The 24,770-nt window shown below is 56.6% G+C and overlaps 2 protein-coding genes across 3 annotated transcripts; one reads left to right on the top strand and one right to left on the bottom strand.

The window, feature by feature from the left end:
* Positions 1-624: 624 nt before the first annotated feature.
* Positions 625-1,080, bottom strand: LOC114484904 (paired mesoderm homeobox protein 2-like). Its single transcript, XM_055082518.1, has one exon. The coding sequence runs from the start codon at positions 1,078-1,080 to the stop codon at positions 625-627; it is 456 nt and encodes a 151-aa protein (XP_054938493.1).
* A 17,869-nt stretch (positions 1,081-18,949) lies between these two features.
* ASB6 (ankyrin repeat and SOCS box containing 6) lies at positions 18,950-24,334 on the top strand. Of its 2 annotated transcripts, none has more exons than XM_007103763.4 (6): positions 18,950-19,199; positions 20,232-20,413; positions 21,449-21,555; positions 21,656-21,764; positions 22,504-22,590; positions 22,693-24,334. In XM_007103763.4, exons 1-6 carry the CDS (start codon positions 19,087-19,089, stop codon positions 23,358-23,360), a joined length of 1,266 nt encoding a protein of 421 aa, XP_007103825.1. In that variant the 5' UTR covers positions 18,950-19,086; the 3' UTR covers positions 23,361-24,334. The 2 variants fall into 2 exon arrangements, with proteins under 2 accessions (XP_007103825.1, XP_007103824.1); XM_007103762.4 differs by having other exon boundaries at positions 18,957-19,199; positions 20,232-20,443.
* The last annotated feature ends 436 nt before the right edge of the window (positions 24,335-24,770 follow it).

Raw genomic sequence — 24,770 nt, forward strand, 5'->3', positions numbered from 1 at the left:
CCCTAGCCACACCTCCCTTCCTACCAAGGGCTCAGGGCCCAGCAATCCTCTGTGACTTTTTGAAAAAAGCCACTTGGGTGGGTTGTTTGTTTTTAAAGCCCTTTCCTGATGACCTTTAACCTCGGCAGGGGAAGAGAGGCCTAGCTAGCTCTTCAGGGCTGGGCCATTCCCCCTAGGGGGCTGCTAGTGGGGCAAACTGGAGGTGGATGCGGGGGGGCAGGCATCGGTACCCCAGCCGGGAAATCCATCTTACAAAAGCCTAGTAGCCGCTGGATTGGTATCCTGGAGCTGGAGAAGGGGGCAGAGTTTGAAACTCAGCTGTGCGACCAGGTCACTTTGCCCCTCGGAAGCCTCAGTTCCCCCAGCAGGAATGGCACCCGCGTCTCAGGCTCTTTGGGAGTGGGGCCTCCAGGGCTGCCTCCGGGGTAGGGCACAAGGCACACAGCAACCCGTGCTTCCACCGACTGGAGGTGGCTCCGGCCAAAAGGCAGTGCCCTCCGCCAGCCGAGAGCTCCCGTTCCGCAGCCCACGCCATCGCGACATACAGCCTCAACGAGGGCTGCGGCGGCGGCGGGCCAAGCCATCCGTCGGCTGCAGTGCCCGGCGCCCGCGCCCCCGGAGGTCCTAACGCGGCGCCTCCTTCCCGGGCCGGGGTGCGGCGGAGCCAGCGCCCCGCATCCGTCGCCCGCCCCGTGCTCGCCCCTTCGGACCCACGAACCTCCGGCCTCGCACCCCTGCGGCCCCCGCAGCCCCGTATTTCAGTTCCCACGGCCCTCGGCAGCCCCGCCCGGACCCCCGGGCCGGCCCCGCGCACTCACCGTCCTGCGGCGCCGCCTCGCTGCCGCTGCTGCCCCCGGACGGCTCGCGCGCCGCGCCCTCGCGCGCCTCCGCCCTGGCCGCGGGGCGCGCCGCCAGCCGCCCGGCCGCCGCCACCTCCTCCAGGTCCAGGAGGTGGCTGACCGTGAAGTTCTTGCGCGCCTGGGCGCAGTCGCCGGGCCCCAGCGCGGGCGGCGGCGGCGGCGGCCCCGGGCCCAGCGCCGGCTTGTCCGGGGCGAAGGCGGCGCCGGCCGCGCTGTCCATGCCCGCGGGCCGCCCCGGGGTCGCCGGCGGCGGTGGCGGGCGCGGGTCCGAGGCGCGGGTGGCAGGCGCGGGTCGGAGCGAGCGCGCCCCCGCCGCCCCGCGCTCGGCCCCCCGGCCTCGCACCCCTGCGGCCCCCGCAGCCCCGTATTTCAGTTCCCACGGCCCTCGGCAGCCCCGCCCGGACCCCCGGGCCGGCCCCGCGCACTCACCGTCCTGCGGCGCCGCCTCGCTGCCGCTGCTGCCCCCGGACGGCTCGCGCGCCGCGCCCTCGCGCGCCTCCGCCCTGGCCGCGGGGCGCGCCGCCAGCCGCCCGGCCGCCGCCACCTCCTCCAGGTCCAGGAGGTGGCTGACCGTGAAGTTCTTGCGCGCCTGGGCGCAGTCGCCGGGCCCCAGCGCGGGCGGCGGCGGCGGCGGCCCCGGGCCCAGCGCCGGCTTGTCCGGGGCGAAGGCGGCGCCGGCCGCGCTGTCCATGCCCGCGGGCCGCCCCGGGGTCGCCGGCGGCGGTGGCGGGCGCGGGTCCGAGGCGCGGGTGGCAGGCGCGGGTCGGAGCGAGCGCGCCCCGGCCGCCCCGCGCTCGGCCCCGCTCCCGGCCGCCTCCTGGCTCCGCGGCCCGCCCGGCGCTGACGTCGGGGGAAACCAACTTTCTTCCCTCCCCTGCTCTGCCGCCTCGCTCGCTCCCAAGTTGCTCAAACGGGAGCTCCTCCGGCCACACGCCCCTTCTTGAAGCAGACCTCGCCCCCTGCCTCTCCTCCTCCCCCTCCTCCGCGCCTCGCCCGCCCCCATCGCTCCGGCTGCGGGGAGGGAGGGGGTCCCGACTGAGGCTGGCTGGAGGCTGGCGGCGGGGAGGGGGAGAACAAGGGGTGTCCTCCTTTCACCCTCCCCACCCACGTTTTGAGGAATGGGAAAGTTCAGTGTTTGGGTGTGTGTGTCTTTTTTTTTTTTCTTTTTTTAATCCCCCGACAAGTGTCTGGGGAGGTGATAGGGGAGGGATTAGCAGCCCCGCTTCCATTTACAAATTCCTCCGCAGAGGAGGGGGCAGCGACTCTGAGACAGTTGCCAGGGGAGATCGGGAACTCCCAACTCCGTTCTCACCCCCATGCACCCCAACGCCGTCCCTGATCTGACGGAGGAGAGTCCTGGGTCCGCCTTGTTCGCTCCGCCTGGCCCCGGGTACTCTCCCCGAGAAAGCAGCACATCCTCAAGCTTCTGGGGGTGTATGCATCCCCCTCACCAACACATACATCTCGGAGCCCACCTCCAGGATGCTCCAGGCCCTCCCCAAGGAAAACCAAACCGGGAGGAAAGAGTTTCCCCCCAGAATTCCTAGTTTACACACAGAGGGTAGATAGACAGCCAGACTGACAGATGGGTGACAGGGAAAGAGAGAGGACAGCCTGAGTCTCTGCTCTTGTTTTTGTTTTGCGAGGAAAGCACAGAAAAGATGCCCCCGGTGGTGAAGCTGAGACTGTAAGCCCCCCAGATGCTACAGTTCTTTCCCCAGGAAGGCTGCTTGGAGGCCTGGCCCTCTGTAGTCCCTGCCACCATTGTAGAGCCATAATGTTATAGCAACAAAGATAAGCCCACAGGGAGAAGGCCTTCAGGATCTCCTTTCCCCACTCACGCACAGAAAACCCACCCTGCACATACCCCCTGAAAACCTGCAGACCAGCAGCCCAGGTTCTGCGCGAGTGAGAGTTCTTCCCAGAAAGGAATCACCCCCAAGATGAGGCTGAGTGTCCGCCCAGGTGGCATTGGCCACAGCAATCCAGAGAGGCACATGCGTGGGTAGCTTGAGGATTTGGAGGTGATGAGATGATGAGATTCTTCTTCTTCGGAAAGTTGCCCCACCGTGCGTCCAGTGAGAAAGACTGGCAAAAGAGGTGGCACCAGGGGGTTCCCAGCACCGCCCACAATATAAGTGGCTGAATGACTTTCTAAGGGACTGAGCAGGGTGGGGCAGTGACTGGGCTCTAGGAACTGTCTAGAAGGGCCTTCCCCCTGCTGGAGCACCCAGCAAGCCAAGGGTGGGGGCACTCATCCCAGGAAAAACACAGCCCGGCGTTCAGAACAGCATTGGTGTCAAAGACCACGTGCCAGGCCCAGTCTGCCATACACTGCTGTGTGACCTCAAACCTGTCACCTTCCCTTTCTGAGCCCCAGCTCCTCCCTTGTAGAAGGGGCCTAATGAAGTGCCTACCTCCTGGGCACTAAGGGGATTCCATCACAGGTGAAATCCTGGGCCCGTGGCCTAGAACACAGAGCACTGTGAGCATCAGCTTGCAGAGCCGGAAAGGGCCTGGACATCATCTGGGTTCAAATGCAGACCCTGCACTTCCTAGCTGTGGACCTTAGCAATCTACTCGCCTCTCAGTTGCCTCAACTGTAAAATGGGCTCTTAGGAGGATTATGTAGGTTGATATATGGGGGCACCTGATACCCGGCGAGCACTCAATTGGTGTTAACAGTTACCATTTTTAAAACATTTATTCCAAGAAGCAGTGGAGGACAGTGATGGCAAACTCAGACTCTAGAGCTGGGGGCGGGGGGTGGGGGAAACATGAATTTGAATCTGTTCACCGCCATTTACTAGCTGTGTGGCCTTGAGGGGGTCACTTGCTGGTCCTCTCTGAGTCTGATCCATCATCTGTATAATAAAAGGGCCAATTCGAAAGGATCCTTGTGAACTTGGCATTATCAATGCTGTTGTTGTCAGGTTGTTACTACCCTTGCCAGTCCTGGGGCTGGTGGCCGGGGTGGTACGGGGCTGGCAGAGTGGCGCAAGAAGCCTAGACTGCTATTCCAAAGCTCAGCCCTTGAGCAAGAGCTCCAGGACTGACGCAGCCTGGAAACGCACCCAAGGAAACTCCAGTTAACCTGGGAAGGATGGAACTCATTACCCGAAAGGGATACAGCTAAACGATAAATAACTTCCACGGTGATTTAGATAAATCCTGCGATGCTAACCCAGAGCAAGGAATGAAGGGAGCATAGGATCCCTTGGAACTTCTCTGTTCAAAGAGTGGTTATTGAGCCAGGCCCTGCTCTAGGCAGCGGGGATGGGGAGGAAGGGAAGGGAACAGAGAGGCCCCCTGCTCTCCAAAGAGGAGTCCATGAGGAAGTAGTTGATCCTTAATTGGTGCCTCTGTTGGAGGTTGGATCCTAGGTCTGACCACGAGTAAAACTGCATATTTGCCCCAGTCTCAAAAACTTGCATGCTTAAAAGAAGAAAAAAAAGTTAACTTCCCTTATTACAGAAGTAATATGCTTAGGAGATTTTAGAAAACATAAATAAAATTAAGAAACTAAAAACACATATATCCCACTCCCAGAGATTTCTGAGACACAGTAGGTATTATATATATACGTTGGTTTAATGAAAGAGATTGATGATAATCATCCTATTTATTCAATATTGAATTGAAGACCTAGAAGAAGCAATAAGACAAGAAAAAGGAGTGAGCTAAAAAGAAATTTAGAGTATATCTCTCTAGCTTTTATCTATATTCTAGATGGAGAGAGATAGTTATATATGTTCTAAAAGTCAAACTATGTTGTACTAACTTTTTAATAACTTGCACACTGTGTCATTAGCCTTGTCCACCACTGTTTTTAATGAAAGCCTAGTGATACATTATTCCCTATTAATATACATCCATAGTCAGTTTCTTTTCTTTCTTTTCTTTTCTTTTTTTTTTTTTCAGCCATGCCACACAGCTTGTGGGATCTTAGTTCCCCAACCAGGGATCGAACCCGGGTACCGGCAGTGAAAGCACCAAGTTCTAACCACTGGCCTGCCAGGGAATTCCCCATAGTTATTTTCTTGATAATAAATACCTAGAAACAGGATATCTGGATGTGGTAGGCAGATAATAACCTCCCAAAGAGGTTCATATTATAATCCCTGGAACTTGTGGCTATGGCAAAGTGGAATTAAGGTAGCAGATGGAACTAAGGTTACCTATCAGATGACCTTAAAATACAGAGAACATTTTTTTAGATATTTATTTTATTTATTAGTTTTGGCTCCGTCGGGTCTTCGTTGCTGCCCACGGGCTTCTCTCTAGTTGTGGCGTGCGGGTTTTCTCTTCTCTAGTTGTGGCGCGAGGGTTCCAGAGTGCGTGGGCTCTGTAGTTTGCGGCGCTAGGGCTCTCTGGTTTAGGTGCATGAGCTCAGTAGTTGTGGCGCATGGGCTTAGTTGCCCCACGGCATGTGGGATCTTAGTTCCCCGACCGGAGATCCAACCTGAGTCCCCTGCATTGGGAGGCGGATTCTTTACCACTGGACCACCAGGGAGGTCCCAGGGAGAACATTTTAGATCATCTGAGTGACCCAGTGTAATCACAAGGGTTCTTCAAATTGGAAGAGAGAGATGGGAAAGCCAGTGCTGGAGTAATGCAATGTAAGAGACTTGACTGGGCAGTGCTGTCTTTGAAAGTGGAGGAAAGCAGCCATGAACTAAGGAATGTGCATAGCCTCTAGACGTTGGGAAAGGCAAGAAAACAGATTCTTCCCTAGAGCCTCCAGAAAGAAATGCAGCCCTGCAGAATCTTAATTTTAGCCCAGGACTTCTGTTCTCCACAAAGGTAAGATAATGCCTTTGTACTGTTATAAACACTACGTTTGTGATCATTTGTTACAGCAGCAAATAGACAACTAATGCACTGAGTCAAAGATACTGCAAAAGATTTAAGACTTTTGATAATATTGCTATGTAGCCTCCAAAAAAGTTGTATCAATTTCTACCCCTGAAGAGCATGAGCTATTTTATTAATTTTCTTTATTGATGGCACAGTCTTTATGGTTTCATTTAACATGAATAAAATGTGCACGTGAGCTGTCTATTCACTTTCTTTGCTGCACAACCTCATGCTGGGATGGGTGACTCTGATGGCCAGCTGGCTGCTCTTCCAGGACGGCTTTGTAGTGGTTGGAGGAAACACTGTGAACACTCCCAGCACAGTGAGATCTGCTGCACATCAGCAAAACTGTTCCTTCCAGCTCCTTGATGCTGTGGACCAGGAACTTCAGGAAGCCACTAGGTAGCATGTACTCATTTCCTTGCTGCTCCCATAACCACGGCTGGGCATCAAGAACAGGCCCCTGAATCTTCTCTGTATCCTGTTGTCAGTGTCTCTGGGGTTCTGCCCATTTTCTCCTTAGCATCGTACTGTCCTCAGACAGAGGAAGAGGGTTAATAATAATAACTTATTTTAAAGGAATTTCCTTCTTTTAATCTGCATACCTTGAACTAATCACTGAATGGGAATATTTAATGCTTACTTATGTTTAAGTTTTTAAAATTTCATTTTTATTTTACATTGGAGTATAGTTGATTTACACTCTTATATTAGTTTCAGGTGTACAGCAAAGTGATTCAGTTATACATATCCATATCCATTCTTTTTCAGATTCTTTTCCCATACAGGTTATTACTTTGATGGCTACTAGTATTTCTTATTTTCAAAATGTCTGTTTATAGTCACTACCCATTTGTCTAGTGGAATGGTTCTGTTTCTTATGGAGTTATAATCGGGCCATTCTTTCTCTGTAACAACCTCTGCAAGACACTTGACTGTCAGTCACTAAAGGACCAAGCCCATTTCATGGATGGGAAAACAAAGACCAAGGATGACATGGCATCCTGCAGCTCTTCTGTTCACCTGATCAGCCCCCTTAGCCCCAAACCCAAGAGTCTCTTCTGAAGGAGATGGTTTAGCAGGGACAGCACACAGAGGCTCACAGGCCAAACTCTGTTCACTGCTGCACGTCTGCGGAATCATAAACACTGCAGGACGATGTGACTCAGATGTGACCAGGCATGACCGTGACAGATCACAGAGTTCTGTAAATATTGTGTCAGGCTGCTATCACAGCAGGGCTCCCTGCTCACCCCAGACCCCGGTCCACCCTGTGGGAAGTGGAGTCAAGCCCAACGGGGCAGAACATCTGGTTCTCTCCCTCAGCTCACCGCCCAAACTTTTCCCAGCCTCAGTTTCCTTCCTGAGGACCTCCTAGCCAGGATATCCTGCTGAAGCGACTGGATCTCAGCTCTTGGCAAGGGTTGAAATATTATACCCCTTTGAAAAATGTTTCTGCTCTACCTGCAAATCCAAAGATAAAGATGTGCTCCATAAGAGCGGGGGCTCATATTCAATGAGCCTTACTGTAAACCAGGTGATGTACCGAACCATGTTGTTTTGTAGCATCCTTACAACTACTGTGAGAGGAGGGGGAAACCGAGACTCAGAGAGCTTAAGCTGTCTCCTGGTAAGTTCGTCAGGCTCCTAACCATCACAACAAGTTATCCCATGAGAATTTAGGGCTAGGAAGTCGTTTGTTTCTCTTGAAGAAATATGGTCTCTCCTAAAAAAAAAAAGACCAAATAATGAGATTTGGACAGCCCATTGCATTTCCCTTTCTGCCTTGGCTACCAGGAACCCCAGGGCTAATGTGAAGACATAATCACAAGAACTCTATCTGTCCAGGTGGCAAGTCAGTATATTAACTTCTCATTTCCTCTCCTTTCACGTGACTTTTTCATTTTCCTGTTTTGTTTTAAATCTTTTTGATGCTGTGGCCCTGTGCTGGACATTTTCCAGCAGTGTGACGTTGATCAGGTCACTTAACCTCTCAGGGTTTTAGTTTCCTCATCTGTAAATTGGAGGTAACAATGACACCTATCTCACAGGGCTGTTGTGAGAATCAAACGAAATGATCTGTGTAAATAAAAATCCCAGCACGAGCCCCGCGTGTGGAAAATATTCAATAAACAGCACCTTTGAGCGTGAGAAAAGGCTTTGATAAAGTCAAGAGAGCAGAGAGAACCTCTCCTAAATGGGAAGACTTGGCTGGATACAAGGCCGGCCTGCTGTGGACCTGCTGTGTGACTCTGGGTCATGCACTTCCCTCTCTGAGCCTCAGCGTCCTGTCTATAAACTGCTTGCTTTATCCTTTTCACCGTTTGTCCCCAGAGCCCGCAAAGGAGGAGAAAGGAGAAGTGATGCAGGCCCTGACCCAGCACACAGTAGGGCTCCATATATGGTTATTTCGAAAGTGAACGGCTGGTTGAATGGCTGGTGGTCAGATTCCCTACAGCGCAGGACACACCTGGCTGGCGTGGTGCACTATGCCTGGGCCAGGGCCACAATGGCATTCAGGCGGTTTTGGGGGCCCGAGGACCCCCCCCCAAGGGCTGGGACAGGCCTGGATCTGGGTCTGGGGCCAAAGACAAGCTCCCATTAAGGACCTACTGCGTGCAGGGCTCCCAGTGTACGGTACGGCGTGGTGCCGATGTGACTTACACTCTGGACCCACGACAACCCCTCTGCTGCCCTGGGTGGGGGGTTGCCGTAGGCTTCACAGGGAGATGGACCAATGGGAAACAGTCCTGAACGACTCATTCCACAGTGATTTATTGAGCACCTACTATACAGTGAGGCATTTTGGGTGAGCACCAGGCCATAGACCTAGTGGGACTCTCGGAGGACACGCTGCTGTCCAACCTCGGCTGCCGGAGCACCACAGGCTCAACTCCCGCGGGCCGGGCACTCTGTTCCAACAAAGACATCTTCCAAGTCATGAGCTTTGGGCTCTTGGGACCAACGTGGCTCCCAGACTGGCCCTTGTTGGAGAATTCTTTTCTGTTACAGGTGGACAAACTGAGGCTCAGAGGGGAAAGGACCAAACTTGGGACGCACCCCACCCCACAGATCTCCAGAATTCTCTTTTGGTGAACTGCCCCTACCCCCTCCCGCCCTGCCTTCCCCAGGAGCCAAGGGAAGGATGCGGGGCAAGGGGCACAGGCCTAGGCCTAGGGCAGCCCCCAGCCTTCACAAAGGCTTCCGGAGCCCTCGGGCCCTGCCCTCACTCCCTCACGGGCCCTGAAACATCTTGCTGTGATTATTCTGCAGAGAGCAGAGTGGAACTACATGAGGCTCTTCTTGGCACTCAGCATGGGGGTGAGGGCCTGTGCACGATGGGGCCCCCGTGGCGGCTGAGGACGAGGCGGGGCTGAAGGACAGGGCTGAGGCTTTCCGCTCACCGGCTTAATTGGGGAGCTAATCATTATTATTATTTATAACTCGCTCTTGAACCCTCGCCAGGTGTGTTCACAGCCTGCACAATCCAGGCAGGCGTTAAATAATTAAACCAAGGGCCTAATCGGCGGTGAAACTCTCCAAGGGCCCCCACTTCCTTAGTTCGCTGATTGCTGATATTTTGGGGGTGAAATATGACCATTTTTACGATCAAAGAGATCAGAGTTCCAAAGGGAAGAAACGGAAAAAAAGGAGGGGTGGTGGGGGACTCTTCCAGTTTTCTTTTCCTCTGACTTAGCGGTCTGGTAAAGTTTCTTTAGACATGCAAAGATTTACACACCTTTCTGCAGGGAGCCTTAAATGACTCCCCATTCCTCACACATTTCCCCAAGCAGCCAGGAACAGTAAGTCATTGAGAAATGAACAGGCCTCCCTGTAATCGCTCCGGCGGCCTTTGAGAAGGAGAATGTCTAATGACTTTTTTTGAAGTGGAGGTCAAGGTTTTTTAAATAAAACAATCTGTATTAATGCAATTTCCTTTTTAGCTACAGCATTGGATTTTTTTTTTTTTTTCCTTTTTCTCTTTTTCTTATGGGGTGAGGGACGGGAGGCAGGGGTGGGGAAGAGCATCATTTTTCTCTTGCCAGACAACGCGTCCCTAATGAGATACATTTATTTAAAACTCTGTACATCATCACCCTGTCAGGGCCTCCAAGTGGGACGCCGAGTCTCCCTCTTGGTTTGTTTCGGATTAGCGGGGCTGGTGGATGGCCCCCTCACCCCGCCTGATCACCCAGATCTTAGTACAGCCCTTTGGCCTCTGGTCCTCGGTCCTCGGCTTTCCCGTCCCGCCTCCACCCCAGCTGCCTCTGCTGCTCAGTGCTGGCCCCTCGGGGTCCTTTTTTCCCTGCCCCACGAGGAAATATGGCTCTGTGGTTATGCCTTTGACAGAACTGACATGACCGCCCCAGACAGAACCGAGTTCCAGTCCCAGCTTGGTCACTTTCCAACCTCCCCCATCTCCCCAGTTTCCCTAAGGCTTCATTTACTTACCTGTTCAATGGAAGGATAACAGGAATTACATGCACACCTGGGGGCTGCAAGAAGCTGCTGCCGGGCCTCCCTAGCATCTGCCCGGTGTCCAGCCCGCAGAGCACGTCCACTTAGAGCAGCGGCCACTGCCACCACCATTACTGCTCCCCCAAACCTAGAGCAGAGCCTGAGGGCAGGATCTGGCCTGTCCCCCCTCCCCCAGCCCACCCCAGCTCACAGGCTGGTGCACCCAAACGCAGGGCTTAGTACCTCTATCAACACGTTTTTTAACTGAATGCCTTCCAGTGCTGGGAGCCGGCTGGGGCACTGGGGATAGAGTGGTGACCCAGACAGCCCAGTCCTGCAGAGAAGTCAATAAGCCAATCTCAACAGAGAAGCAAGCAGATCCGGGCTCCACGGGGGAGAGGGCTGGGGGAGGGGCGTCAGGGAGGGCTTCCCTAAGGAAGGGCCATTAAACTGACTCTTCAGGCTTGAGCAGGATTTAGCAGGTGACAGGAGACAGAGTCTAGGGGTAGCCAGGCAGGAGACCCAGCACGTGCAAAGGATGCCCAGAGCCTCCAACCTTACCTGTTCCAAGCATCCTTTTCGGCCCCGCTGTGTCTCACTTTCCTCTCCAAGCCAAGAGCTTGAATTACATTTTTCAACTGCTCCGCAGGTACCAAGGTCATGAGATCTCCATTCCACAAATAGGCACCATGCTCCTTCCTCTACCTGCTCTGGGCTAGGCCTGGGGTTAAGCTGGGGACCACGCTGGAGCTGGCTCCTGCCCTACAGAGGAGGAGTGAAGATGGATACGGAACTTGGGGCTAAACTTCAGCCATCCTGGGCGGTGGGGTGGGGGCGATGCGGGGGCAAGAGGGACAAGAGAAGGGCCCCCAGGCTGCACAGGCTGCAGGGCAGGTGTTGGGTTTTAGGGGAGGAAGGGAATTAGCCCAGAAGTGGTCACCCCAGAGTGGAGACCCTGTTCCTCCCCTACAGCCCTGGCTGGCAGGAGCCTTGGGGGCCTTTTGGGGCCTGGCGACTCTGGGACCTGGGGGGGCGGGCGGTAAGCTTGGAGACCAGGGACAGGATTGCTAACGTGCAGGAGTCCGGCTTAAAGGGGACTAGGCCAGTGGCAGATGGCCCAGCCACGGGGCTCAAGGCTGGGAAGCCGCCCACCTGTCCCCGTGCCCATAAGCACCCGCTCTGACCCAGCTCCGGGCTGCAGCCTGGGGCCTGGAGGGTCCTGTTCCACAGGGGCAAGAGAGAGACCCCAAGGCCTCTGTTTACACCTCCTCTCTTAGCCAACTCTGGCCCGGAGAGACTGTTTCTCCCCAGAGCCTAGACCTGGGCCCAGCACTGGCTGCCCAGTGAAGCAATTACCACCAGGCGGCACATCTAGACAGTACCAGACAGGCCTGGGGTCAAGCCACAGCACCGCCACTCGTGTGCTCTGTGACCTTGGGCAAGTCACTTCCCTCTCATCTGTAGCGACACCTCAGGGGCGTCGGGAGGATTCGGCCACGGTGTGTTTCAAGCAGGGCAGGGGCTTGATAAATGCCGGCTACCTGAGGGACCCTTGGCCTGGCGTGTTGTTTTCTGGGATTTTCTGGGACTTACTGTCTTGGTCTGTGAAGTAGACCTTTACCTCCTGTCACTGCTGACACCTCTGAGGCCAAATCCCAGGGCACCGCCCGGCCACCCACCCCACCTCTTCTTTCCTGGCTCTCCCGTCCCTGCCTCTGTCTCAGCGTTCGGCCAGCTCTTCTCCCGCCTCTGTCTGGGCCTCCACCATGGTTTCACTGCCTTTGGTTTCCCTCTCTCTGCCTTTGGTCTCTGTCTGCCAGGAATTGCGTCCCAGAGGAACTAGTACTCTAGGGCGCTCCTGTGTTCCCTTTTACAGTGGTGAGATGGGAAGAGAGAAGGAGGGAACGAGAGAGAGAGAAAGAGAGAGAGAGAGAGAGAGAGAGAGAGAGAGAGAGAGAGAGGGAGAGAGGGAGAGAGAGAGAGAGAGAGAGAGAGAGAGGAGGGAACAAAAATCAAAGCCTACATATTGGTTCCAGATGTGGCTCTCTCTCACAGCCCTCTCCAGCAATTTAATTAAATTCCCCCAGACAGCCAGGAGGGTTTCTTAATGATCAAATTTCCCGGCTCCCCTCCTTGAACGGGCCCACTCTGTCTCCCTGACGGATGGCCTACGGGATTCTTCCTGCCGTCAGCTTTGCCAAGCAGGGCCGGTGGGGGTGGAATAGGGGGCTTCCCCGGAGCACAAAGGACCCGTCCTGCGCCCACCTCTGCCCCCCTCCATCCCCAAGGGCTCTGAGCCCTGCCCCCCCCCACCCCTACCCCCGAGCCTATCCTTGGCAGAGCCTGCCTGGGCCAAGCTGCAGTGGCTGGAGGGGGCCCAGTGGTCCCCTCCCACGAGCTCTGCCTCTGGGCCGGCCTGCTGGGGGCTGATGCCATGTGGGTGCCAGCGGGGGTCAAATGGGGAGTCTGGGATCAGTACTCTGGGCTCACAGACCAGCCAGAGATGGGGCAGGCTCAGACCTCCTGGGCACCCTTCCAAACCCATCTGGCAGTGAGATAGGCCAAAGGTCAGAGAGGGCAAGACTGGGGCCAAGATCACACATGCGTGCTTGCCAGGGACGGGAAAGGCAGAGGCAGGCTGATCAGCATTTAGGTGGAGAGGCTGTGCCAGGGAGAGACCTGGGATGGTTCCCCCAAGTGAAGCTAAGGGTCACTCTCAGTAGGACCCCTCCCTGACTTCTGGAGTGGGAAGGGATCTAGGTGAGCCTTGCAACCACCATCTTCTTGTGCCAGTGAGGCAGTGAGGCTGAGAGAGGGCCAGGCCAAAGCCCAGGCCCCGGACTCCCTCCTGTCTTGAAGCGAGGGGCCTGAGGGCCTCTGTGTGAATTGAATGTTTGCGTTCCCCGACCTGCAAATTCATATGTTGAAGCCCTAACCGCCAATGTGATGGTATTAGGAGGTGGGCCCACTGGAAGGAGTCAGGTTAGATGAGGTCATGAGGGTGGAGCACCCGTGATGGGATTAGTGCCCTTATAAAACCAGGATGCAGTCATGTGAGCGCACGGGGAGATGGTGGCCACCTGCAAGCCCAGATGAGAGGTTTTGGAACGAAACCTACCTTGCTGGCATCTTGATCTTGAATTTCCCAGCCTCCAGAACTGTGAGAAATGAATATCTGTTGTTGAAGCCACCTAACCTACAGTACTTTGTATGGCGGCCCGAGCTGACTAAGACAGGCTGTAAGCACCTTCTCACCCTGTTCTCCTGGGTGAATCCCTAAGGACCCACCTCATCTGGAAGAGGCTGGGGGTCAGGTGGGGCCTCTGATGTGGGCACACAAGGATAGCAGAGAAAGGGAGGATCCCTCACCTTCCCCTCTGAGGCTCTGGGCTGCCCACCCGGGGCTTCACCAGGGCCTGACCCAGCCCATAACTGGCTCTCACAGGCCCCACAGCTGGCCAAGCATCGGGACCACCTGGCAGTGTCTGGGTATGGAATGGGGTGGGGGGGTAAGACAGGGAGGAGGCTGCCTTTGGAGCAGGGGACTCTGGCCAGCAGGGCCGGATTTCCTGGAGGGTGCAGGTGGCAGGGGAGGAGCAGGGCAGGCCACTGGGAGCAGAGATGTCCCTGGGTGTCGGGGTCTCCAAAATGCTTCTGGGTGCTGGAGAGCAAATGGAATGAGGGAGGGGACAGGCAAGTTTTTCCCTGGCCCAGCTGAGGCCCTACCACCCACTCCTGCCCCCAGTCCCCTGGTCCCTCAGCTCCTCCCTGAGCCCACAGAGGGCCAGGCCCTTCAGCATGGGGACAGTGGCCAAACAGGGCCAAGCAGGCCAGGCCTCCTGGGGTCTTGAGGGGCAGGGATCAGGGCGGGGTCGGGTGTGGGGGAGGGGAAAGGAGAGGGAGGGAAGCGGGAGGAGTCCGCCCCGCCCGTCTGCCGTCCCGCTGCCAGGCCTGAAGCTGGAGGCTCCACCAAGGACAGGGGGAAGCATATTCCTTGCGGCAGATTGCTGCGTTTTCCAAATATCTCGCTTTATGGAAACTCTGCCAAATCAAAAAAAAAAAGAGAGAGAGAAATAAAAGGGGGGACTTTTACCCAATTTCTCTCTCCAGGGCCTTATAAGGGACAGACCTTGCTGCCGGCTGCCCCTCCTGGATGGGGGGCACCAGGAAGGTGGGGTGCTGGGCCAGGGCCGTGACACCACCCCTCCTGCAGCCCCTGCCCTGAGCGTGTGTGTGTGTGTGTGTGTGTGTGTGTGTATGATTGTGTGTCTGAGCAAGTGAGTGTTTGCGTGTGAGAATGTCTTGTGAGTGTGAATGCGGTGTCACAAGCACATGTGGGTGTGTGAGGGCGCCTGTGTGTGAGGATCTGTGTGAGTGTGTGAACCGGTGATCAGGAGTGTGTGAGGGACGGGAGCAGGAGAGAGTGCAGGGGACCGTGGCCGGGCAGGGGCCAGGTGTCCTGAGCCGGGGTCCAGGGCGCCGTTCAGGGCTAGGCTCGGGATCGAGTCCCGGAGGCCCCTCGCTAGCCAGCTGCCCTGGAGCTGGTCAGTTCTCTCTCTGAGCCTCGATCTCCCAGACTATGACACGGGAATGCTGCTGTCACTTCCTTCCTGGAGCGTTGTGACGAGTGGATGAGACATCCGTGCTGAGCTTCTAATCTGATTCACAAGGCACAGAGCTCACTCCACCAAAGGCTGCTGCTGCCATTAATGTATCATTCATATGATCAGGCTGGGCCCCGCGGTACCCAAGGACTGGGGAGGGCAGTGGGGGGGGGGGTGCCCAGGGGCGGGGGCTTCAGGAAGGCCTGTGTTCTGGGAAGGATGTCACTAGGTGGAGTTGGGAGGAGAAAGGTTTTGCGGACAGACCTTGCCCTGGTGTTCATGGCCTTACCTTCAACCCCAGGTGTAAAAGTGTGCAGGGCCCGATCCCCTGCCTCTGGCTGATTTAGTCTCAGGTAAGACACATTCATTGGTAAGAAGGTAAAAGACAAAGAGAAGCACAAAGAAGATCAAAGTTCTCCAGATCCCAGCACCCAGAAACAACCATCACTCATATCTCAGCACAGGGTCGTCAAGAATTACTCCCACCCACGAGCAAATGCATACACACACACACACACACACGCACACGCACACGCACACACACACCACTTTTTCCTAAATGGGATCAGAGAGTACCTGCTGTTCTGTAACTTGCTTTGCTGAGCTGCTATAGGGAAGAGTCAAGCACATGGCGAGTCTTATATGTCAGCCATTATCACTGTTGGTGTTGGGCTAGAGAGGCCAAACTTCTCTCCTTATGTTTGTTGACAGTAGTTTTTCATCCTTTCGGACTTGCCTGTGTATTTCCTTTGCCCATTTTTCTCTTAGTGTTTTTGCCTTCTTGTTGATTTTTAACAGTTCTTTATATATGAAGGTTATCCCCCTCTGTGCATTGGATAGTCAGAGTGACTCCCAAACTCCCCCAGGAGAAGGAGGCAGGGACAGACGCTGCCAGGGTCTGAGCACTGGGTGCTTGGCCCCAGCCTCCACCAGCCTGCTAAGAACCCTGGAGGTGGGCATCAGGAAGCGGCTGGGCTGACGGCAGTGAGAGGCAGTGGCAGGGAAAAAAGAGAAGGTTCAGAGCTGAAATGAGAGGCTCTGAGCGACAGAGCCTTAATAGGAGGCAGATGGAGGAAACAGGGTTGCCCTTGCTGATAGGAAGGAGGTCATGGGTCGCGGAGCTTTCTAAAGATAGGAGCCTGGGAGACGGGCAGGCAACAGGGCCTGCTCCATGGTGTGGTGCCCAAGGACTGTGACAGAGCAGGGCTCAGCTCCTCCCTCCAGCATATCAAGACCCTCTCAGGCCCAGAACCAGAGGAACTGCAGGGCACCTGAGGCCAGGTATATGGAAGGGCCCCCCCAAACTTGGGTTAAAGTCCCAACCTAGCTGTGCAACATCGGGCAAGCACCCAAACCTCTCTGAGCCTCAGTTTCCCTGTTGAAAACGGGTGTAATAACATCACCTACTTAAGGGGTGTGTATTAAGATTAGTATGTCAAGTGATTAGCACAGTGCCTGGCACATCAAAAGGGCTCAGTAAATGAAAGTTAACTTGTGGTTGGGACTTCCCTGGTGGCGCAGTAGTTAAGAATCCGCCTGCCAATGCAGGGGGCACAGTTTTGATCCCTGGTCTGGGAAGATCCCTCATGCCGCGGAGCAACTAAGCCCGTGCGCCACAACTACTGAGCCCATGTGCTGCAACTACTGAAGCCCACGCGCCTATAGCCCGTGCTCCGCAACAAGAGAAGCCACCGCAATGAGAAGCCCGTGCACCGCAACGAAAAGTAGGCCCCACTCACTGCAACTAGAGAAAGCCCGCGCGCGGCAACGAAGACCCAACGCAGCCAAAAAAAAAAAAAAAAAAGTAAACTCATGATTGTCACTATCCTAATCACAAGACAGTTACAGTTTTCTTGGTGGTAGAGCCCATTGGTGACATCAAGGACCTCTTCATTGGCTCCAACACTGTCAGAGCTGAAGGGCCTTCAGGTTACAGGTGGGGAAACTGAGGCCCAGAGACCAGAAGGGCCATGCCTGGGGTCATCCATTGGAGCAGCTTTAATTGTGTCCTCCAAAGAGATATTTTCAAGTCCTAACCCTGTGGAAACTATGACAGTGATCCTATTTGGAAATAAGGTTTTTGCAAAGGTAATCACGTTAAAATGAATTCATATTGGATTAGGGTGGGCCGTAAATCCAGTGACTGGTGCCATTTAGAAAGGACAGGGAGATTTGGACAGAGAGACAGACACAGGGAAGAAGGCCATGTGAAGACAAAGGTAGGCAGAGATTGGGGTGATGCTGCCACAAGCCAAGCCATGCCCGGGGCTTCCAGAACCTTCCCTAGTGTCTTCAGAGGGAGCATGGCCCTACCTACACTTTGACGTCAGATTTCTGGCCCCCAGAACTGGGAGACAATACATTTCTGCTGTTTGAAGCCACCCAGTTTGTGGTGCTTTGTCACCACGGCCTTATGAAGCCGGGGCAGAAGCTGGCCTCAGACCAGGCTGTGCTCACCACTCCCAGGTCTGCCCTGGACCCCATTCTAGGTGGGCCTCCTCCAGTTACCTCCACGTGCTCTAGCCTTCTCCAGGCCCCTCAGGGCTCTCACCTGCGCCATGGAGCAAGTGACCCGGGATCAAATAGGGCTGTGAAACCTGGGGGCTGCTGCACCATTCAGGGCCTGGGTATCAATTGAGGGGTGGGGTGTGGATCCTTCAGACAGGGGCAGGCTTTCCCAAACCCCCGGGGTAACGCCTGGGGAGACTGAGGCACTTCAGAGCAAACCCCCAGCCAGAGGCGCCTCGTTGCCAGATAGGAATTTGGGCCCAGGTGCCCGATCTTCTGATTTTACCAGACAAGCTGGAAATCTCCATTGCTGTGTGAGCCAAAAAATGTCCCAATTTCACTTAAGGAGAAGATACTTCTTCCTGGAGTGAGAACCAAGGCAGATGTGTGCTGGGAACCAGGGACCCTATGGTCTGGAGCCCCTTCTGGCAACCCTAAGCTGGCCTGTCCTAACAGGGCTTAAACCCCACCCCTCTTTCTTGCTCCTTTAGGCAACAGAGGGGCAGGCAAAATGAGGACTTCTGAGGCCTGATGGGGATTTTAATAGCTCATCACTTGATATGCACAACAACCTTGTAAACTGAACAATAATAACAGTGAGCAATTATCCAGCCCCTGCTGTGTACTCCACACTGCTGGGTCCCCATAGCTGGACTGGAATACCTTGGACTGGGTTTTCTTGCTAAGACTGTTTTTGCTCTTGGCAGGGGAGCCTTATTCTATCTATCTTTTTACATTGAATCATAGACACACGGGGTTGTCTTTAAATTCTTCTCTAAACATTTGCTACTTCGCTCAACAACGCTTGCCTCTGACAGGTGCCAGGCGGGAGAGCTCCCACGCCCATGTGGTGGAGGTGGGGGTAGATGGGAGACCAGGGCTGCCACGGGCACAGCTGGGACTGGCGCACCTCTTCATAACGGACTTTCCAGAATCACGAAGACATCAGGGCTCCACTGTGGGCCTCAAGGTTGTGGAGGTTCAAATGCGAGGCCCAGGACCGGATGCCTACACCCCAGAAAAGTGGCCCCAGGCTTGGGCTCCTTCCTGCTAGACTCCACTTCCACCGACAGTGACAGAGCTCTTGATCCAGGTTCTTGCGTGCGTTTGATTATCCCCATTATACAGATGAAGAAATTAAAGTTCATTGAGTCCATCAAGGCAGAAAGTGGAAGGAGCCGGCAGCCTGCGGGGCCGGGAGCTCCAGGGGACAGAGACTCAGGAATCATCCCCATCGCCCGTCGGGTTGGGTGTGGTCCAGTCAGCGTGGGGCGAGGCGAGAGCCAGGCCCAGCCGTGGTCCTACCCGAGTCCAGGGCGGCTCGCAGGCGCCGGGGGTTCGAGTCACCTCCACCGCCGGAGGGAGTTGGACAGGGGTCAAGCCGGTGTGATCGCTCAATGGGCGGAGCTCGGACGGCGCCCAGCGGCCGCGGGCGGGATCGCAGGGCGGAGCCGGGCCGGGCAGGGAAGGGACGGGCCTTCCAAGGGCTGGGATCCGGCTGGGCTGCAGGTCCGCGCCCTCCGGTCCCCCAGGGCCGTCCCCCAGACACCCCCAGCTGGCGCGCCCAGTCGCGCCTCGGTCCTCCCAGCCCGCAGAGGGCGCTGTCGTCCCCCGCTCTCTTTCCCGGGCCGGAGCGGGCCGGAAGTGCCAGAGTTACTTCCGGCGCGGAGCAGCTGGTTGGGCGGTGCAGTGGGCCGGCGAGGGGACTGGACCAGCAGTGGGCAAACCTGGCCGAGACCGCGGCCCCCGGAACGTGCCCAGTCGGCGTCTCGGCCTCGGCGGAAGGTGCGGCCGCCGCAATGCCGTTCCTGCACGGCTTCCGGAGGATTATCTTCGAGTACCAGCCACTAGTGGATGCGATTCTGGGCTCCTTGGGGATCCAGGACCCCGAGCGGCAGGAGCCCCTGGACGGGTAACTCGCTCCCTTCCCGCCTCCGACCTGGAGCTGCATCCCTTTCATTGTCACTACAAACATGGCGGGGCGGGGCGGGCGGTGACCCCACCCGACAGATAAGACTGAGACGGCGGTGGTGAGGGCTCCCAGCTAGAGCAGGCAGGGCCGGAGGGTGGGGTGTCGGTAGGGCCTCCGCCTCAGGGCCCCACCCTGCGCCCTGCCTGTCCTGTGCCGTCCACCCTCCACCTGGAGTTGCAGAGGAGCAGGGTGGAATCTGTGAGCAGTGCGAAATGCGCTTTCCATAGCCGAGTTTGCACTGGCGCGGGTCTATCCGTGAACCGGTGGCAACGGTGTTAGAAGGCGCATCGTTCAGGGATACGTCAGTGAGCTAAACCCCCAGCCTTCATGATGCTTGTGTTCCAGAGGAGAGAGACCGACAGTCATAAGTAAACTTAAGTAAATAGTGTATTAGGTGGAACGGAGAAAAGAGCAGAGGAAAGGGGCATCAGGTGTGCGTTTGGGGGATCAGTTGGAATTGGCGAGGGAGGTAGGTGGGTTGGGACTTTGCAGTCAGCCTTCGGAACACCAAACGTCTCTGGGTGTGAGCGAGGGAGGAGGTCTGCTGACTGCCCTGGCTGTGGGGCTGCCTGGGCTGGTCTGGCATCCTCTGCAGCTCAGGGACAGTCAGTCTGCGGTGGGGGGGGTGTCAGTGTCTGACCTTGGCCGCAAGAGTTCCCTTCAGTGCCAACAGCCCAGGTGTATGAGCCTTTGTACCCAGGCCAGGGGCTAGATTCTCTGGGCCGCTTGGAGGGAGGCTGAAGACGGCCCCAGGCCTTTCTCAGCAAACCCGAGGAGTCTGCTCCAGTGAGCAGATCCAGCTTGGCCCTCTCTACCACTGACCTCTTCTGAAGAGACTTTCAGCCCCACGGAGCCAGGGCCCTGCCTGTGTGTGACAGCAGGAGACTAAAGGCCACCCGCCCACGGGGTACCCAGCCAGCTGGTCCCACTGCTGTCCGCACCCTCAGTTGGTCTGCCTCTCTCCTGCCCCAGGCCCAGTTATGTCGCCAGCGAGGAGAGCCGGATCCTTGCTCTCACCGAGCTGCTGGAGAGAAAAGCCCACTCTCCATTTTACCAGGAAGGCGTGAGCAACGCCCTGCTGAAGATGGCCGAGCTGGGGCTGACGCGTGCAGCTGACGTTCTCCTGCGGAATGGGGCCAACCTCAACTTCGAAGGTCAGCTGGAGCCCAGAGGGGCCGGGCTGGGTAGGTGGCTTAAGTGTGGCCCTGCTTTGGGTGGGCGGCCAAGCCTTCAGGCTCTGCTTTTACTGTTCTCTTGGGAGAGTCTTCCCTCATTTATGTCACGGGGGATGACTAAGGAAACCCACATTGGGTGGCCTCCCATCCCCCTGCGGGCTTTCAAATGGCCCTTAACCACCTCTCATCAAGAGCGAGTTTGTCACTGCTTCTACCATGTGATTGCTTTAGCAAACGTTCCCCCGGCTCCCTGCTAAATCCCTGTTTCCGTCAATGGGAAAATGTGGCTGCTGGCGCTGTGCCCAGAGCTCAGGGAATGTAATTTTCTGCCACTCGTTCTGAGCCACCTCGCATTCTTGTTCCTGCCACAGGGAGCGGGGAAAGCAGATAAGACACACTGGGCATAAATGACAGCAGGACGGTGTTGGCTTCTAGCCTGCGTGCCGGGGGATGGTGATGGAGCCGTTTTCCTTCCCTCTTCGCTTTCACCCTGGGAGGGCAGGCAGAGTCGGCCAGGAGACATGCAGGGCTGACTTGTGGCCGACTGGGGGGTTTTGTGCTGACACAGGACGTGGCCATGCGTGTCTCCCCTCCCCCTCTGAGGACAGGCTCAGAGGCTTCCGGGCTCCTGGAGGGTCAAGGAGCTGGGAGAGGTGGGGGAGGCACTCTGAAGTCAGCCACTGGGAGACCCAGCTTTGAGAATCTGGCTTTTATTGCAAGACTTGAGGAGCTGTCGTTCTGGGCATATTCCTCCCAGCAGCCCTGTTTAGGTCCCATTTTACAGAAGGAACTAAAACCCAGCTTAAGTACCATGTCCATTAATTAGAACACCCCCAGGACCCCAACCTAGGCCTGACTCCATGCGCTGTCCGACGAAGTCAGCTGTGTCCTGACCCCTCGTGGCGCTGGAGCCCTCAGGTCGGAGCACCGGGGCTGCGCTGCCAGGCTGGTCCTGGGACCCTGCGAGAACGTGCCGACCGGCAGGACTGATGAAAGCTGTGTCTGTGCCCTCAGACCCGGTCACCTACTACACGGCCCTGCACATCGCCGTCCTGCGAAACCAGCCTGACATGGTGGAGCTGCTGGTGCGCCACGGGGCCGACATTAACCGCAGGGACCGGGTAAGAGCCAGGTCGGGCCTGCTCTGAAGGGGGGATGTGGTCGGGGCCCTGAGCAGCTCACAGGCCCCCGGGCCGACGCGGCTGTGCTTTCCCGACTCAGATCCACGAGAGCAGCCCCTTGGACCTGGCCAGCGAGGAGCCGGAGCGCCTGCCCTGCCTGCAGCGCCTCCTGGACCTTGGAGCAGATGTCAACGCGGCCGACAAGCATGGTGGGTGCCTCCTGTAGAGAAGCAGGGTGGGCCTGGGCCGAATTGCCTTGTGAGGTTACCCAGGGTAACCCAGGGCGATGGCTTGGCAGGCAGGCTGGAGGCAGCCCCTCTGATGGCACAGCACGGCCGGGCGCACGCTGGTGCGTTTTGCTGACTCGCCGAGGCTTGAGAGGCAGTGCATCGTTGGCCCCGTGAGGGCATCTGTAGGAGGAAATGGGGTACCTGTGCGCTCAGCTTCTGAGGGACGGGGCTCCCAGTCGGGAGAGACCCAGCCTGGGTCTCAGGTAGCATCTCAGGGTCTAGAAAAGTCCTACTTTCCCTGGCCCTTCTGTTCCCATTTTTGTGTGAGTGGAGAGAGAATGGCCAGAAACCTGTCATCCTCCAGGCAGACATAGAGACACAGATGTAGAGAACAAACGTATGGACACCAAGGGGGGAAAGTGGCAGGGGGCTGGTGGTGGGATGTACTGGGAGATGGGGACTGACGTGTCTACACTACCATGTGTAAAACAGATAGCTAGTGGGAACCTGCTACATAAAAAATAAGTAAGTTCAAAAAATAGAAAATAAAATTCAAAAAAAAAGAGATCTGTCACCCTCAGCCCTCGCTGAGAGAGGTCAGTCACTTTTGAAGTTCGTTTTCTGATCCCAAGGGTCTGTATTTCCCTTCCACCTCTGGCGTTGGCCTGACTTCGGCTTCCCGGCCTCCCACTCCCCCCGACTCACTCTCCCTCCCTAGGAAAGACTGCTCTGCTCCATGCTTTGGCCAGCAGTGACGGGGTCCAGATCCACAACACCGAGAACATCCGGCTCTTGCTGGGAGGAGGTGAGCCTTGTCCTTCCCCGCTGCCCCCTGGAACACGAAGCGTTGCTTTGCCGGGGTTTAAGGCCTCCTCCCACCGTCTCTTCTCCCTCCTGGCTCTCCTAGGGGCGGACGTCAAGGCTACCACCAAAGACGGGGACACCGTGTTTACCTGTATCATCTTTCTGCTGGGCGAGACGGTGGGGGGTGACAAAGAGGAGGCCCAGTTGATCAACCGCTTCTGCTTCCAAGTGACGCAGCTGCTGCTGGCTCACGGCGCAGACCCCAGCGAGTGCCCGGCCCACGAGTCCCTCACGCACATCTGCCTCAAGAGCTTTAAGCTGCACTTCCCCCTCCTGCGCTTCCTGCTGGAGTCCGGGGCCGCCTATAACTGTTCCCTCCACGGCGCGTCCTGCTGGTCCGGCTTCCACATCATCTTCGAGAGGCTCTGCTCCCACCCAGGCTGCGCGGAGGACGAGAGTCACGTGGACCTGCTCCGCAAAGCTGAGACCGTCCTGGATCTCATGGTGACTAATTCCCACAAACTCCAGCTGCCTGAAAACTTCGATATCCATCCCGTGGGCAGCCTGGCAGACAAGATCCAGGCCCTTCACTTCTCCTTGAGGCAGCTGGAGAGCTACCCTCCACCCCTCAAGCACCTGTGTCGCGTTTACATCCGGCTCTACCTTCAGCCGTGGCCTGTGGACGCGAAGGTCAAGGCCCTACCTCTGCCCGACAGGCTCAAGTGGTACCTCCTCAGTGAGCACAGTGGCACCGTCGAAGACGACATCTGACAGCTCCGACTGCAGGGAACAGGGTCTGGGCAGCTCAACCTGTTGGTGGATTTGAGTACCTGTGGCGGCCTTAGGGGAGGACCTTCAGTCCCGTCTGTCAGAAGGTGCGTGTTGGAGGCGAGACTGGATCCTTACTGAGGACAGGGAAAGCCAGGTGGAACCCGGCAGCTGCAAGCACTCCAGTGGGGAAGGGCTTCTGTCTTCCAGGGAAGCGGCCCCCGCTTCCCTCTGGCAGCACCCCCAAGTCTCACCCCACAGTGGAACAAGGGACAGGGGTTTAGATTTGGGACACGTTTGTACCCTGTTCATCTGAGGGAAGCGCCAGGCATTTAGAGAAGCAGGGTAGCTCCGAGACCGGGCCCTCCTGCGGGCTGCAGGAAGCTGGCCTGTCCTGCGTGGCGATGCGGCCGAGGCCGGAGCAGGCGGGAGGGGACCGTGGGGTGCAGCCCAGCCGAGACCTTCATGCGCGCCTCTTCACTCCAGAGTCTGTCAGAAAGTTAAGTGCTTTGGGGCAGGCAGGGAGAAAGCTGAGCTGACTCCTGCGGCCTCTGCAGCTCTGGGCCCAGGTCGCCCACCAAGGTGCAGGGCTCTGCTCTGGTGGCAGCTCTGTTTGTGCCAAACCTGGGGTTTGGGGGACCATGCCTTCCAAAAAGCAATCATGCATGACCAGGGGCTGTCTTTCCAAAATGTCTCGCTTTGTGAGGGTTCATCTGATGGAGAAAGCCACCGAGACCGAAAGAGCCAACCTCCGCCCTGTGCTGAGCCCTCACCCGGCTGTCTGCAAGTCACACAGGGTGGGCCCTGTGAATTGTGTAAATGCCTGGGAGACGAGCTGAGACAACCAAATGATATATTATAAAATTAAACTGATTTCCCTTGGCCTTAAAGGTCCTTGTATAACATTTCGGCCCCGCCCTTTCCCGAGTTCAGGGTAAAGGGTCCATGGCAGCCGGAAGAAGAGGTGGCAGGCATGAGGAGATGCCTAGCTTAGGAGAGCAGTTTTCAAGCAGCACAACACTCTTGTCCCAGTAAAGAAAAGCACCACTCCAGACTGGCGAAGGCCTTGCCAGTACAGGGGTTCACCCTTTTATTTTTGACCGAAAATGCCCCCTAAGGAGGAGCCACAAGGCACAGCCCCGAGGGAAGCTCCAGGCCTCTCCCCTCCCTGCAGGCTGTTGTGACGATCACGTTAAGGACGCCAGGGCCCCATCTCCAAATAGCACTCGGAACGTGGACATCCCATCAACTGCACGACTCGGCAGGCCCCACGCGGGCTCAGCGCAGGCAGGGGGGTGCTGAGAGCCGCAGGCCCCACCGGCCCAGCTGCGCCCCCCCCCCGCCCCCGGAGGTGTCAAGTCCTCAGCAACCACTTGAATGGTTATTCTCTTCCTCTTAAGCCAGCCGGGCCTG

This window comes from Physeter macrocephalus, unplaced genomic scaffold (assembly GCF_002837175.3).
Source record: "Physeter macrocephalus isolate SW-GA unplaced genomic scaffold, ASM283717v5 random_153, whole genome shotgun sequence".
Classification (NCBI taxonomy): Eukaryota; Metazoa; Chordata; class Mammalia; order Artiodactyla; family Physeteridae; genus Physeter; species Physeter macrocephalus.

Coding starts and splice junctions, on each gene's coding strand:
- LOC114484904 (XM_055082518.1), bottom strand. CDS start 1,080: ATGGACAGCGCGGCCGGCGCCGCCTTCGCCCCGGACAAGCCGGCGCTG.
- ASB6 (XM_007103762.4), top strand. CDS start 19,087: ATGCCGTTCCTGCACGGCTTCCGGAGGATTATCTTCGAGTACCAGCCA. Junction 19,200..20,231: donor CGGCAGGAGCCCCTGGACGG/GTAACTCGCTCC, acceptor CTCCTGCCCCAG/GCCCAGTTATGTCGCCAGCG. Junction 21,556..21,655: donor ACATTAACCGCAGGGACCGG/GTAAGAGCCAGG, acceptor TTCCCGACTCAG/ATCCACGAGAGCAGCCCCTT.